General features: G+C 33.9%; 2 protein-coding genes across 2 annotated transcripts; both read left to right on the top strand.

The window, feature by feature from the left end:
* Positions 1-4,621: 4,621 nt before the first annotated feature.
* On the top strand, positions 4,622-11,483 carry TMN1 (transmembrane nine 1). The gene is made up of 12 exons (XM_039035783.2): positions 4,622-4,911; positions 6,108-6,300; positions 6,395-6,499; positions 7,161-7,178; positions 7,276-7,373; positions 7,488-7,640; positions 7,817-7,951; positions 8,071-8,237; positions 8,464-8,558; positions 8,736-9,109; positions 9,405-9,678; positions 9,917-11,483. The coding sequence occupies exons 1-12, from the start codon at positions 4,696-4,698 to the stop codon at positions 9,982-9,984; spliced, it is 1,896 nt and encodes a 631-aa protein (XP_038891711.1). The 5' UTR covers positions 4,622-4,695; the 3' UTR covers positions 9,985-11,483.
* Positions 10,953-11,483, top strand: LOC120081114 (ferredoxin-A-like). Its single transcript, XM_039035789.2, has one exon. The coding sequence runs from the start codon at positions 10,953-10,955 to the stop codon at positions 11,394-11,396; it is 444 nt and encodes a 147-aa protein (XP_038891717.1). The 3' UTR covers positions 11,397-11,483.
* Positions 11,484-15,886: the final 4,403 nt, after the last annotated feature.

Raw genomic sequence — 15,886 nt, 5'->3', positions numbered from 1 at the left:
ATTGCATATATATTTTCATGTCCATGGATATGATCAATAACAGCACGTTGGTCCTTCACGGGTGTCTGTAATACCAGTTGGGTCAAATTACTGTTTTACCCTTAGGTTGCCTTTGTATCCTTAGGTATCAGTGCTCTTGAACAATCTGTTTATGGTCCAACCATTAAACATAAACCCATTTTTTAGTTAGTGAAAGGGTGAGGCCCTTTGTTCAAGTCCCAAAAACACCACTTAAGGAAACACTTATCTATTTACTCTAAACTCAAGAAATAGTGAAATTCACCTTGTATTATTATGATATAAGTTCCCCACTCGGTCTTGTCCCTAAAATGGTAGACATGTCGAACTCTCACTCATAGAAATTAAAGGACCATCCCTCGTGAAAAGGAGTTCATAATACACTCGAAATTAAGACTAAGTTGCATAGATCATCCTATTGAATTGGAACCTAACTAGTAACGAAATTACATCTAATGGTTACTATCTTGCGGTCTAGTCTTATGCAAATTTACTACATATGATACCTCCACTCACATGTCATCTACATGAATGCGTTGGATCATTGTGTTTGTATCAAATACAAAATGGTCGTATCCACGGTGTCACCAGGATAAGGTACTCAGCCTTATCCCTATATTATAAACCTTTTAGGCCGTATCTTGAATATTGATCTATGTATGTCTTCACATATATTTCAAGACTTATAAGACATCCTAAAATGTTAATTTATTGGATTTAAGGTTATTAAGACAAAATGAATACAATGCAATCAATAACACTTATTGAAGTAACATCGATAACTTTTTATCAATGATGGTTAATTATTTACATTTTTTATATACGGGTATTAGGATATATAACCCAACAGTTTCCACATACATGTTTAAATTACATATAATAATCTTGCATATCAATTTATTGGTTTTTGGGTTAATGCAACTAAATGTCAATTGAAAGATAACTTATTTTATTAGATAAATGATAAGTTTGTACAGATACAATTACAGATTACAAGACCATGAGATTTATAACATCAACCTCGACAATCCCCCACTTGTCTTAAAGCAGTGGAGTGTACAAGTACAAAGTAAAATTATAGTGTACAGTACACGAAAACAAGAAACTTGGGCATACATTATGCGTCTAGTAAAATCTCCCATTTGCTGTAGACTAGATAAGGCTTGCCTCGTAGACCTAGACACTCTAAGTGACCCTCAAACACTTTAGCTGCGAGAGCCTTTGTAAATGGATCAACAACATTGTGGCTTCAAGGTGATACTTGCATATAGTGTATTGTGAACAAAAAGACATCTGACACACTTGCATATGGACACAAGCGACCAATCATACACTAAGAAAAGTACATAGAAAACAAACTAACTAGAAAAAATGAAATACACAAGATGAAAGCATGGTAAACAAAGGTGGAGGCGAATATGCGACCATGGGCTACACACCCTGGACAACCATGATCATGACACGTAGTGACGTTGGGCTTTTTGCCTTACAGCGTAAGGCGAGTGTCGCGACTCTCGAGCCTTGTGCTCTAGGGCAGAAAGCTTCATTTACTTCGCCCGTTCATCCATTCTTGCTCCAAATTTTTCCAAATTGAAGTTGAACACTCTCAATGAACGATAATGACTGGATAAAAACTCGATTGCAAGAATTAAATGCCCAAAAACACATAAGCCCCTTACAAATAAATTAAATAAAACAGTAAAAATTATGCCAATTTCAAAACATCCAATGAGTAAACCATCAAAATTCAAAATCCATATTATACACCCACCAACAACTCTGAATTGATGTTCAAAATGAAAATTACAGATATGATTTGGTCCCTATACCAATTGAAGGGTTTGGAATACCCCGAGGCAGAAGCAATTGACTGTCGTCGTGTCCCGCTTTTGTTTTACAAGACATGAGATATAGAGGGACAAAGACTTTAATAAACTAAAATAATTAAGCATGCAATATCTACAGAGATTTACATAGATGATAGAAGGATTGGGGGACTAGCCCTTAAAGTACATTGTCTTCTTGCTTCCTCTCCCGTTCATAGCACACACAAATTTCACCTTATTGATCTACCAAACTCGGTAACACTAATACAATATACAGTGAACCAAAATGACACCACCACAATTTATTCCTTGTTATTCTCAAAGATGAGAACTAACTGAGAGTGTGTGAGCTTCTATTGATTACTTCTGGTGATGAAGGGAAAGCTTTATTTTGAGAGGAAAAAACACATAGATTTATTGCAAAGAGACAATGAACGAAGATAAAGCAGTTGAAGATGCATACCACTATCTGTGCTTTAACGTTTTTATGAGAGAGGGGGTCGAGAAAGTTATTAAAAATAACTCCGCTTCACAAATAGAGGGTGAGATAGCGAGACAAAGAAGAGTGAGAACGAAAGGTCAATATGCATGCACAAGGGTAAATTTCTTTTTTCTTCCCCCCAATTCTTGGTCATCTCATCCTCTGACCCCTTTTTAATGACCCATATAATAATAATATTATTATTATTATTAAAAAACATTTTTTTAATTTATAAAAAATACATTTTTTCCATCTAATTGTGAAATTACCATAACCTCCTAATAGCTCCTTAAAAAAAGTTATTTTTCTTAGTTTAATCTATGCTCATTCTTTGGTTCTATCATTTTATTATTTATTTTTGTATTTTTCGAGCATCTAGGAGGTGGAACGGACCAACGGAGTAGGATCCGGATTAAAACATGTTCAAATGGAGCTCCAAAAGCATCCATCAATCAAATAAGCTAAAATTACGAAAATGCCATCGTCGAGCGTAACAACCATCTAATTGAGCGTAGCGTTCTACTGGAAGACAAGAGTATCAGTTTCATGGAGCGTAGCTATGCCACAAACTTTGACCAAAAAACAACTCTATGTGCGTGCCTGACGAATTGGAGAGCATAATGAGCAGTGTAGCAACGCCTAAGGCCTATGCTACAATAGTAGCGTCGCTACACTCGGTCCAGCTTTGCTAAGCTCAACCTATATATAAATTTTGCTCGAATTTTAGGTCAGTTTATATGCACGAAATTCACCCAAAATCCAGACCACCTGCATTCTCTCTTCATTTTCCCTCTCTCAATCACCTCTCTTTTATATTTCCTTGTAATTTCTTAACAATGGATTGAAGATTCTTGGAACTATATGTGGCTAAGGTAATATTCTCTAGCTTAAGGTAGGATTGAAACCCATTATCTGTTGGTAGTAAGACTTGAAATTTCAATTATATGATGTATGCTTGTTGATAATTCTTATTCTTGACTGATGTATGGATTTCTATGCATTTAATTTATTGATTTTTTGTCAATTCACATTAATTCTTTAGTTTCTAATAGGAATCCTCTAATGTATTTTTAATCTCAAAGGTCAAGGGTTAAAACATGCTTGGATGTGAATCACGTTGTTTAGAATAATCTTTTCATAAACATGGTATGATTAGCCAACTTCAAGAACAAATAGATTAGTAATTCAGGCTATCCGGGTTATTAAATCGACTTAGCTAGATTACCTTTCTTAATGCGGTTGCTTAATTAATATGGACTATAGTGTACCCAATTAGTCGAGTACCCAATTATTGCATCGTTGTTGGAGAATCTTAGCAATTGTTTGTTGAATTCAATTTTGTGTGCATGAGTTTCTTGTTGTGTCTGACCTGTTCTTCTGGAGGTCTTAAACTTCAAAATTTTGTAGATATCGACAAGGAAGAACGACAACTTAAACAAGAGAGGAGAAGAAAACAGAAAGAAGGTGAGCCTGAAACTGGTCAAATTCCTCCATAAGATTTAGAAAAAATAGGAGGATTTAGAAGATTTACGAAACAAAGATGGGAAAGTAAGAGAAAAGATTACAAGGGAGCTAGCTGAGCCCAACAACCACCATGCACGATCTACCCCCACTATATTGCTTACATATACTCGAGATCTCAATAGATGAGGATCCTTTTGAGCTAAGAAAAATAGAAATAAATGAAATATCCTAAAATGAAGCGAACATTAATTTTAAACAAAGAAATAAAGAGTGAGAATTTTAAAAAGATAATCTAATAACAATAATAATAAAAATAAAACTCCAAATGAAAAAAATAATTAGAAGAAAGAGAAAGTGTATTTTAAAAAAAAAACACTTTTGTAATCAAACTAACGGCCTCTTTAAAATGACTTAGAAAAAAAATGTTCGGCGACACGATCGTTGGAGGTTGGCTTCAGCGGCCATCGAAAGTTGTACTCAAAGTTTACCAGTGAATTTCGTAGATTAAACTAAAAAAAGAAAAAAAGAAAAAAATGGTAACCAATAGGTTGAATAGTTTTTACTATTTAAAGTGTAAGAAAACAATTGAGCTTTTTAGATCATTGCCCCAAATAAGGTTTTTACTTAGGTTGCCTAACCCATCGAATCCTAACCCCTCGAATCAAATACCTTTTAAAAGATTAAAGAGGTATATTTTAAAAACTCAATGACCAAATCCATATATTGTTCAAAATTTAGAGACTAAAATAGTATTTTTTTTAAAAAAAGAGAAAACTCTATGAATATTGGGACGAGATATATATATTTTTTCATGACCCGATTCCGAAAATCCAGGCCCAATTTAAATGTAAATTGTCGGACTGATTGGGCCGAGGTGGCCCACTTTGTACTCCATGGTCGAGCAAAATGCAGAGAATCGGAGTTTTTAAACGCATCGCCTTGAAAAAACGAAGAAATCCAGGTAGTGGAAAAAGAAGGCCATCTCGACCGCCCAATTCAGCTCGACCTTCGCCGGTGATCGCCATGTCCTCCACCGTCCGATCCACCTCCGTCACCTTCTTCTTCGCCTCCCTCCTCATTTCCTCACTCTCCACAGTCCTCGCTTCCGAGTCCGATCACAAGGTACACCTTTCTTTCTTCCTGATCTCTCCACCCCCCCCTCCAACTCGCAAGAAAGTCGAAAATGGAGATGTTAATTAGTTTACGCGGCAATGTTTTGGTGTCTTTACTGAATCTTTTAGCCGGAATTGTTAGATCTTGCTATCTTCTTTTAAATTGACCCAGATCTGTGGAGTCACACGTTGTTTTAGATCTGGGATTCTGGCTTAGTGGTTGTAGAAATTGATATTTCTTGGACTTGGATGCTTGGGGATGGGATGGGGGAGGGGGATTTTGGATACCATGTCTGGTTATTTTATATTCTTAAGCTCAAGAACTTCATGAATTTCGCTGGATGTTCGTTTCAGTGGAGTGTGGATGATGCCAAAGGTTATTAGATCTCATTCTCGTCTGGGGTTGTACGTATGCTATATTTTTTGTATTGACAGTCTTTCATGTCCGAAAAGGATCTTGGGCGTATCACTATATTTTATGCTCGTCGTGACCCGGGGTGCTCTTTGATTCTCAATTATCTTAATTCGATGGGATAATGAAGTTCATGCTTCTTGTACTAGGGCTTTCTTTTTAAGTGTTATATGACCAGAAAAAATGTCTCGATATGAATTAAAAGTCTCTAGCTGATTGCTGATCGACGACCCATTGACATTAAATCTGGACGGAAGGCTACCAATCCGACTTATTGAGGCGTGACCTATGTGCTTTGACCCTGATGAATAGGAGAACTATCATTGTGTTTCTTGCTCATGGTTGTATCCGTACTTACATTGGCAATACTGTTCTATGGGGAGTATCTACCCACTATTGTAATGAGAATCTGCACGGTGTCTGGCTATCTGCCTCCAAGAAAGATTAATTGCTCTATCAGCTTGGATATCTTTTGTGATATATTAATCATTTTGTGTTATTTCTCTAGTCACTTTATTTTGCTGTTGCACGCATGGTAATTGTAGTCTTGGATCAAACAAAAATGTTGCCTTTATATATACTTCAATAATCAGTTATAGCTATTTTTGTCCAGATCTGAAATAGTCTCCGATTATTTAATGACTTGTCTAGGTCAAATTTTCAACCACGATATGATTGTTGTTACACTGTGATTGTATCTGGGATGGCTTCTTCCCCACTTTCCAATTATATATTATTTACTTTTGCATTAAGCTATTCTTCCATGGCTCCAACTTCGCTATTTTTCCTTGTAGTATCAACAAGACGAGTCAGTAACTCTATGGGTGAATAAAGTTGGTCCGTACAACAATCCACAAGAAACATACAATTATTACAGCCTTCCATTTTGTCATCCATCTGGCCAATCTGGTCACAAATGGGGTGGTCTTGGTGAGGTCCTTGGAGGAAACGAACTTATTGACAGTCAAATTGAGATTAAGTTCCAAAGTACGTCAACTTCTTTTCATGTTGGAAGGTTGAATTTAGGTCTTGTAGTGATCGTGGACGAACTGTTACCACTAAACTTTTTCCTTTTTTACAGAAAATGTGGAGAGGACTGCTATTTGTCAACTGGAGCTTGATGAACCCAAGGTCAAGCAGTTTAAGGATGCGATTGAGAATGGTTACTGGTTTGAGTTCTTCATGGGTATGTTCTACACAGTGTTCTTGTATTAAAAACTTGGAACTGGGGGCTCAAATATAAGAATCTTAAACTGAAGAAATACTTATTATGCAGAACAAAAATTTGGAATTCTTCGATCAGATTGTCACCAGAAGATTTAAGGGTCTACATAATATTAAAGCTTTGACACGATAATCTAAAACAATGGCTATTAATAAAATTTTAAGAACCTCATAAAGTTAAGTGATATTTAAGTACTTTTATGACTAGTGTTTTAAGACTGGTAATCTGACCATGCATGAAGACACTAGAACTGTTTGGATCTAGTTAATGTTCATGTTTCTCTTGATCGGAAAAAGAATTTGCATAATTTATATGCTTGTCTTTTCTTTTCTTGTATGACCTGTAAATCTCAAGGGAAGGGAATTCCATTGTCAGCTTCAAATCTATTATTAAATATTTGATACATGTTCGTATTTTTATGAGTTTCTCTCTGTGACTGTTGTACACAACAATTCTGGATTGAAGTTTAAAACAGAAATTTTGACATTCAGTTTTCTGACGTTATGGATTTCTTTGTTAACTCGTCTACTGGTTATACAAACAATTATTGATGGACCTACTCATCTATACTTTCTTCTTCTGATGTTTTATTTCATGATGCTGGATGGGGAATAACCTTCAGATGATTTGCCTCTGTGGGGTAAGTGCTTTATCTTATTATATTTTAGTTTGATATCTTGAATAATGAACAATTTGGTGGTCCTAAGTGGTGCTTATTGGCCCCCTTCTCATTTTAGGCTTTGTTGGTGAGTTGCATCCTGACAAGAATAGCAATAATGTTAAGCATGTCCTTTACACACATAAGAATATCATCATCAAATATAATAAAGATCAGGTTTTGTTTCCCACCTCATGATTTGCATATCTATTATTATTTTTTTAAAAAATCTTTTGGGGTTTTGGCATTCAATATAGATATGATTTAACAACTAAATTGTGATTCTTATAGATTATTCATGTGAATCTCACCCAAGAAAACTTAAAGCCATTGGAAGTTGGAAAGACATTGGACTTGACATATACTGTGAAGTGGATTCCTACTAATGTCACTTTCGCTCGACGATTTGATATTTATTTGGACTACCCATTCTTTGAGCATCAGGTAACAGATGATCCTTCCTCTCCCTTTTTGTGGTGTTTTCATATTTTTGCTTTATAGCTAGAGATGCTTCCTTTCATCTAACTTAGTAAATTCTTAACTTCTTGTGGTTTCTTAATTACATGCCTGTGTTCACATACCATATTGAGATAATTATCTGGCATTTGGCAACTTTGCAGATTCATTGGTTCTCCATTTTCAATTCGTTCATGATGGTTATTTTCCTCACTGGTTTGGTCTCTATGATATTGATGCGGACTCTTAGAAATGACTATGCTAAATATGCACGTGAAGATGATGATCTGGAAACTCTGGTTATACTTTCTTCCCTACCATATTCTATGCTAATTTAAGTTCTAGTGTCTTCAACTGTCAGTTTTCTCTATGTTGTGACCTTTTGTTTTCTTTTTCTCCCTTTTATCTTCTTTTTCAGGAGCGAGATGTTAGTGAAGAGTCTGGTTGGAAACTTGTGCATGGGGATGTTTTTCGGCCTCCTCGTAACTTAGTAATTCTTTCAGCTGTTGTTGGTACAGGTGCTCAGCTCGCATTGCTTGTTCTCCTTGTCATCCTATTGGCAATTGTTGGAATGTTGTATGTTGGGTAAGTTGGGAAATCTAACCTTTGTATGGAAGTGTTATCTATGTCATTTCAAATTAAGGTGCCATGTGAGCAAACAAAACTCTTAAGTAAATTTTTTTTGTAGTGTTTTGAAAATTTTGTCAATGAGTAATCATGCCACATGAACTCAGGATGCTTATGAGCTCATCATTTAATTACTAAAGAGGAAGATTGCATGTGACACTTCTGTTGCTTTTTCTATATACAGGAGAGGAGCAATTGTCACAACTTTCATAGTATGCTATGCTCTTACGTCATCCATTTCAGGTTATGTTAGTGCTGGGATGTACTCACGCAATGGGGGTAAGTATTTATTACTAGTTTAGTGACTCCACTTTCTTGTTTGTTTGTTGATTGGTAAAACTACCTGACATATTTCTTTGAGGTTGTAATACTAGTACTTTTCAAAGATCTCTTTCAGCGGCTTCAGCACATGGGTGCTTAATTCTTTGGCACCTTATGATGTTGTTATCGTGACAGGTAAAAACTGGATAAAATCAATGATCTTCACAGCATCTCTATTTCCATTTTTGTGCTTCGGAATTGGGTTCATCTTGAACACTATCGCTATATTCTATGGGTCTCTAGCAGCCATTCCTTTTGGTACGATGGTTGTGGTCTTTGTCATTTGGGCTTTCATTTCTTTTCCTTTGGCTCTTCTTGGTACGGTTATTGGACGAAACTGGAGTGGTGCCCCTAACAATCCATGTCGTGTGAAGACTATTCCTCGTCCTATCCCTGAGAAGAAATGGTACCTCACACCATCTGTTGTCTCCATGATGGGAGGATTGCTGCCTTTTGGTAGTATTTTCATAGAGATGTATTTTGTCTTTACGTCCTTCTGGAACTACAAGGTACTATTTACTTGCTTCTTGTTTCTTGTTTGGGTTGTTGAAGATGATATGTAGTTTAAGTAGTTAACTGGTAATGTAGTAGTTCGAAGCTTCAGTACACTGTATACTAGGCTTTACAACATTTAAATGATTATTGGTTACTGGTTAAAGCAGTTTATGGGATGAGCCTGTGATGAAAAACTATTATGTACTTGTTTCAAGTTTTAAAATCAATACAGGGAATTCCAACAAGAAGTTCTATATGGCATAGCAACTTACTAGATTGGACTGTAACTGGTTGTCCCCTTTTCCACAGGTGTACTACGTATATGGATTCATGCTGCTTGTTTTTCTAATTCTCATTATTGTTACTGTCTGCGTGACCATTGTGGGAACATATTTCTTGCTTAATGCCGAGAACTATCACTGGCAGTGGACTTCATTTTTCTCAGCTGCTTCAACTGCTGTCTATGTGTATTTCTACTCGATTTACTATTACTACGTGAAGACCAAGATGTCTGGCTTTTTCCAAACCAGCTTCTACTTTGGATACACTTTGATGTTCTGCCTTGGGTTGGGAATTCTTTGCGGTGAGTTTTACAATTTTACTGACATATTCAAGTTTGTACAGAGTGTTTTCTTGTGCACGTGAAAAGTGGCATCTTCAACACTTGAAAATGAAGAAGGCTGTCTTTCTGAGTTCTGTCTTTCTGAGTTCTGTCTGTGCTGATGCTCATCTGAGTGCCTAATTTCTTGCTACCTTTTGATTTCTGTATCTTTGTGTTTCTGTTTCTTTTCTTCTTATGACTTATAATTCGAACTGTGCAGGAGCTGTTGGTTACCTGGGTTCCAATTTGTTCGTACGGAGGATCTACAGAAACATCAAATGTGATTAGGGGTATTTTTGGAAGCGAAAGACCTACGCTACCTTGAGGCATTTTGATAGTGGAGGCAATAACTTTGAGAAGCCCTTAACACATGGGAGGCCTAGCAACGCAGTAATACCTGTAGAAATTAAAGATTTTGAGATGGGGACATGCTCTTAGCCCTGAGATGTTTTCTTTTTGGTAATTGATGCGTTTTGCCCAAGCTGTAATTGAATATCTTGATTTAGAATTTGAGAGATTGCTTTTCATAATGTAGAAAAGTTGACCAAATTGTTAGACCCATGTCATTTTTATAATATTTTTTTGTCTTCACACATCAGAAAGAAATGACCAAGGTGTCTATTTCTATATTATGGTTTTATCGTACAATTGCTGCAAGCCTGTTTGAAAATTATAGTTGATGGATTGGCACTCAAAAGTTACTGAAGGTGGAGGAAGGAGTAAGAGCGGCTTTAGGATGATTTTGAGTTTGGCAGTTTGGGATGTAGATGTGTGGAGGAAGAAAAAATAAGAATCCCAAATTACTGAAATTTTTGTGACTTGAATAAAAAATAAAAAGAAAGTCGAATGTATATTGTTTACTTTCTAGACAATAAGAAAGAAATAGAGAAGAATGAAAGGCCTCGAATCCAAGGATTCCGTTTGAATGAAATGGAAGTAGAAGATTGGATTGAGGCCATATGATTCTATTGGAAGGGAAACAGAGGTAGAAGATTAGATTAAGGCCATATGATTCTGTTGGAAGGTAGAGGAGCGTGTGGCAGCCATGGCCTCTCATTCCATTGTCCTTTATTAATCTCATAAAGGACAGAGCATTAGCTTTAGCCAGCCTTTCATGCCATTTCTTATCTGTAGGTGTGGGCTCCTCCTCTTGTTCTAGGTTCAGAAGCAGCCCACCATCTTTAATAAACCAATTCCTCTCCATCAACCATTCCACATCTCCTCTTTGCACCTTGAGGCAGTGGTAGAACAGCAGAATGGCCAGTATACCAGCACTTTCCGGCGCCACGATGAACACCTCCTTCCTCCGGAAGCAGCCAGCGACAAGGCTACGTTCGGCATCAAACTTCAGCCAGGGTCTGTTTGGGCTGAAAGGGGGCAGTCGAGGCGGGCGTGTGATTGCCATGGCAGAGTACAATGTGAAGCTGATCACACCAGAAGGAGAGAAGGAGTTCAGCTGCCCGGATGATGAATACATTCTCGATCGTGCAGATGATTTGGGAATTGATCTTCCTTATTCATGTAGGGCAGGGTCTTGTTCTTCTTGTGCAGGGAAAGTAATAGAAGGGAAGGTGGATCAGTCAGATGGCAACTTCCTCGACGACGATCAGGCTGAAGAAGGTTGGGTTCTAACTTGTGTTGCTTACCCTCAGTCAAATGTCGTCATTGAGACCCACAAGGAAGAAGAACTAGTTAGTTAATCTGCAAAACAATTCTCATTATTCATGTTCTATCCTAGTTTTCCTTTTACTATTTACTACTAATGATTACCATGTTTATGTTTCTAATGTTTAGGCGTATTTTTCTAATTTGGCAAAAAGTTTCGATCTAATATTTAAACTAAAAGAAAAGTTAAAAAATATCCTTAATGTTAATATATGAACAAGAAATTTCAATTGATTCTTAATAATTTAGTAAAAGAGTTTTCTCTTAAATATCCTTACCATTAGGTTTGAATATCAAAAACACCATTTTAAACTAAAAGAAAAGTTAAAAAATATCCTTAATGTCAATATATGAACTAAATCCATTAATACTTCGTTGCAAAAATAGCTCTAGGCTTTCAAAAGTTGCATATGTATTCTTACTTTAAAAAAAGTTGAAAATATTCTTACCGTTTATCTACACTACGATAACTTCCTCTTCCATTTCTTCTCTCCCCTATTTTAACTTCCATTTATTCTCTATCCTCTATTTCAATCTATGACAATATTTCTCTATTTCTTTTTCTATTTTTTTCTCCTCTCTTACTCTTCTTGACAACTATTTGACATTTGTTTATCTCATAAAAAAAATAACTTCATTTTGTTAAGGTATATATATCATAATAAAAAGGAAGGGAATAATGGAAGCACCAATGAGACCTTATAACTTATATGTTTTAATAAGGTTGTATGTTAGTTGTTGAGTCGTCTTTGGTATTGGGCCATTTATCATTTTGGTAAATTTTAAGGAGAGATTTTGATTTTGAAATTTTGTGAGATGTTATGGGATTTTATGCTTGAACTTGAAGTTTTGACTTATATTTTATTGTATGAAAATTGGTGTAAGAATTGGATAAATGAGAGAAAAATGAGAGTATCTGTATAGAAGAAAAAGATATCCATATAATTTGTTTTAAAATTGATTATTTTTAAACTCATGAAAAACTCAAATAATTATCACTATACTAACAATGAGAGCATTTTTAAACTTTTTTTTTTTGTAAGACTACGAGTATTAATGCAATTTTGGAAAGTTTAAACATATTTTGGAAACGAGTCTTAATGACTTGTGTTCATATACTAAATATTAAGGGTATTTTTGAAGTTTCTTTTTTAAGTTTTATGAGTATTTTCGAACCTTTTGAAAGTTCAGAAATATTTTTTAAAACAAAACATTAAGGGACCGTTTGTTTCGCGGACATCTTAGATTTTCATGAAGTGGGCATTTGGATTATTTGTATTGCGGTATTGTAAGATGCCCCGATATCTGGAGATTTTCGAGTATCCTAGGATACTTGGACGAAGGGCATCTAAAGAGTTTGGATATTTTTATGAAACATGAGTTTTTCTAGATCCCGAGTTGAGAGTATCCCCATTTTACATTTTGTCCTTTATTTTTATTTTATTTCACACACGCGCGCACACACACATGTATATTAATCTTCATTTGCTTTATATAATTAAAATAAATATTGTCAACATTGTATATTATTTTTAGTTATATCGTAATTCTTATTATTTTTTAGCAATATATTCAAATTTATATTTAAATTAGTATCTACTTTATAAAAAATCTTAAATTATGATACATTATTTTGTTGAGAAAAATAATATATAAAAATAATATAATGTATTAATTTTAAAAGAAATTCAAATTGATAAAAATAAACATGTTATATAAGTTCAAATTATATCACATTAATTATAAAGTAATAAATAGCCGTAAAGGCACTTTTTGGAATTTTATATAAATTTAAGATATTTATGAGTAGAAATCATACGAAACAAACATAGTTATTAAAATATTATCAGATATATGCAAAAATACTCCTATAAAAGAAACACAATAATCTAAAGATGTCAAACATTTATAATTCCGAGCATCTAAGATTCCTGCTATTTTCATTCCCAAAAATAAACAACCCCTAACGGTTTCTATAAAAACTTAACGATAGGTTAAAAGCATTTTTGATCTCTTTTTGAAAGTTTGAGAGTATTTTAGTTCAAGAATATTTTTGATACAATATACAAAGTTCAAGAGTATTTTGTATAAATTTCTCTTTATTAAAGAAAAATATAATGGACTAAATCTATAAGATTATTTGGAAAATCTCATGAACGATAAAGGTATTTTATTTTGTAAGTTCAATCTCTTTGGTTTCGATGATATCACAGTAAGTGTTTTGTCCCTCGAGAAAGAGTATTAGACGTTTTTTCTTTACAAAAGCAAATTTAAATATTCATAAAGAAAAGAACGTAATAAATAGAGTGCCCAATTGTTTAGCACTCAAGGTACACTTGCCTCTCTTGACAATATCGATGTGTGGGATATCACATTGTTCGAATTCACATTTTACCCAATCTTCGCTTTCTAGTTCGAAGTCAATAATCGAGAGAACCCTTAATACTACAGACACAAATTTTCACAATTTTCTATTGAATGAATGGTACATGATTCTACATCGACAAGCACCAAGATGGGATTTGCTATCCGATGAGTCTCCCTATACTATCAACGCGGACGAAGTTCCGATACTACTGGCCGTCCCATCTTGATATCCTCTAGACGTGAAGAATGCCTTTCAACAACATAAGGGAAGCGAGGATCCGCAAGAATCTGTTTCTATTTAGCCTCCTCCAACTCCAGGTTGATCTTCTCTAGGTGAGAGAATCAAATCTTTTATCTCGAAATTAATAGTACAAATACTATGTCAATTGAACTATGTTTGTTACTGACCACTCTCTATTACATTGCATTTAATAAATGAATAGACATTATTAATTTTTGGATGAAGATAACTAGTTTTTTTAAAGATCGACAAAAGTAAATAGTTGAATTATAAGTACAATCTTTTGCACTTTGAAAACTATCTAATAGTTCTTTAAACATTCAATCTTACATCTAGTACTGTTGGAACTATAAAATTGGTTAATGGATTTTGTAATCTTTAACTTGGGACAATGTATAATATAATAATCAAACCCAAAATATTAGTAGATATAATATAATGCAAAAGAATTTGCACATATTGGAAAATGTAAATCCGATTCTCGAAGTCTATTAGTGATAGCTATTAGCAATAAAGTCTACCACTAATGGATATTACTATATTTGTAATTCTTTAAAATTTTTGCTATACGCTTAATGATTAGCTCTAAAAGTGCTACTCATTATAATTATCCTTAACTTTGAGTATGCGTACTTGATAATGTACAGATGTGTTAGATATAAAATTGAATTTTGTATCTAATAGAAGATGAAGTAGAAAGTTTAATGTTCTATCAGGTACAATCTAATTTTATGTCTAATAAATTCATTGTTTTAAAAAAATGTTAAATAGGTTAGGACAGTTCCAAACCGAACAAAATGTTGGGGTTAATTTTTTTAAAAAATATTAAATGAATATAAAAATTAAGGAAAAAACTTATAATAATACAACAAAACTATCCTTAGGATTAACATGTATTTTTAACAACAAAATGATAACTTAGGTCCCGTTTGGTAACTATGTTTTTTTTGTTACATATTATTTTTGAAAATTAAGCCTACGGATACTAGTTACATATCCAAATTTCTTCCTTTGTTATCTACTTTTCACTAATAGTTTAAAAATTCAAGCAAAATTTTAAGAACTAAAAATATTAGCTTTCAAAAAGTTGTCTTTGTTTTTGGAATTAGGCTAAAAATTCAACTATTTTATTTAAGAAAGATGCAAATTATTGTACGAAATGTGGATGAAATAGACTTAATTTTTAAAAACAAAACAAAAAACCAAATGGTTACCAAACGAGATATTAATTATAAATAATAGCAATTTTGTTAAGTAGCATTTTGGTCCCACCATTCCATTTAAATTAATTATCTAACAGAAGCTGACGTGACAATGGATTATATGTTTGTGTGGTTTTTTTAAAAAAAAATAAATTTACATAAAAATATATTATAATTTTTTCTAGAAATAAAAACTACAGTTTTGTTGTGAACTTGAGAAGCTCAACGAGAATATGCATACCAATAAAATATAATATTAAAATAAATATAATATAATTATAAAATAACATTAAATAAATAAATATACCAACAAAAGATAAATTTCTCCACTTTTTTCAATATTTTTGGATTGATAAGCAATATATGTGTCTTCCAAAACCCACAAAATGACACTATTTATAGGCAATTTGGCAAGTAGGAGGTGAACTACATGGACACTAATAGCGTGTAATCTTGAGACGTATGGACAATACAAGGGGGTAATGGATAAATGACACATGGCTAATGAACACTAATAATTGGCATCTACATTACACCTAATTTAACATATTTATAATACTCTCCTTTAGATGCCCATTATATATGAAATATGTCTCTTTAAAAACTTACTAGGAAAAAACCCATTAAGAAAACATCCTAGTAAAGGAAAGGAGTACATATTTCATATGATCTGATACTCTTAAAAAGAACCTAGTAAAGGAAAGGAGTACATATT

This window comes from Benincasa hispida, chromosome 1, assembly GCF_027475165.1.
Source record: "Benincasa hispida cultivar pf3 chromosome 1, pf3_genome.v1.1, whole genome shotgun sequence".
Lineage (NCBI taxonomy): Eukaryota > Viridiplantae > Streptophyta > Magnoliopsida > Cucurbitales > Cucurbitaceae > Benincasa > Benincasa hispida.
Note: the sequence above shows the minus strand (reverse complement) of the source record. Positions and strands in the feature narration are given on the sequence as shown.

What these genes read in the sequence shown, in the direction of transcription:
- TMN1 (XM_039035783.2), top strand. Translation starts at nt 4,696, where the DNA reads ATGCAGAGAATCGGAGTTTTTAAACGCATCGCCTTGAAAAAACGAAGA. An exon ending in CTTCCGAGTCCGATCACAAG is followed by an intron (nt 4,912 to 6,107) that starts GTACACCTTTCT and finishes TTTTCCTTGTAG; the next exon opens with TATCAACAAGACGAGTCAGT. An exon ending in GTTGGAATGTTGTATGTTGG is followed by an intron (nt 8,238 to 8,463) that starts GTAAGTTGGGAA and finishes TTCTATATACAG; the next exon opens with GAGAGGAGCAATTGTCACAA.
- LOC120081114 (XM_039035789.2), top strand. Translation starts at nt 10,953, where the DNA reads ATGGCCAGTATACCAGCACTTTCCGGCGCCACGATGAACACCTCCTTC.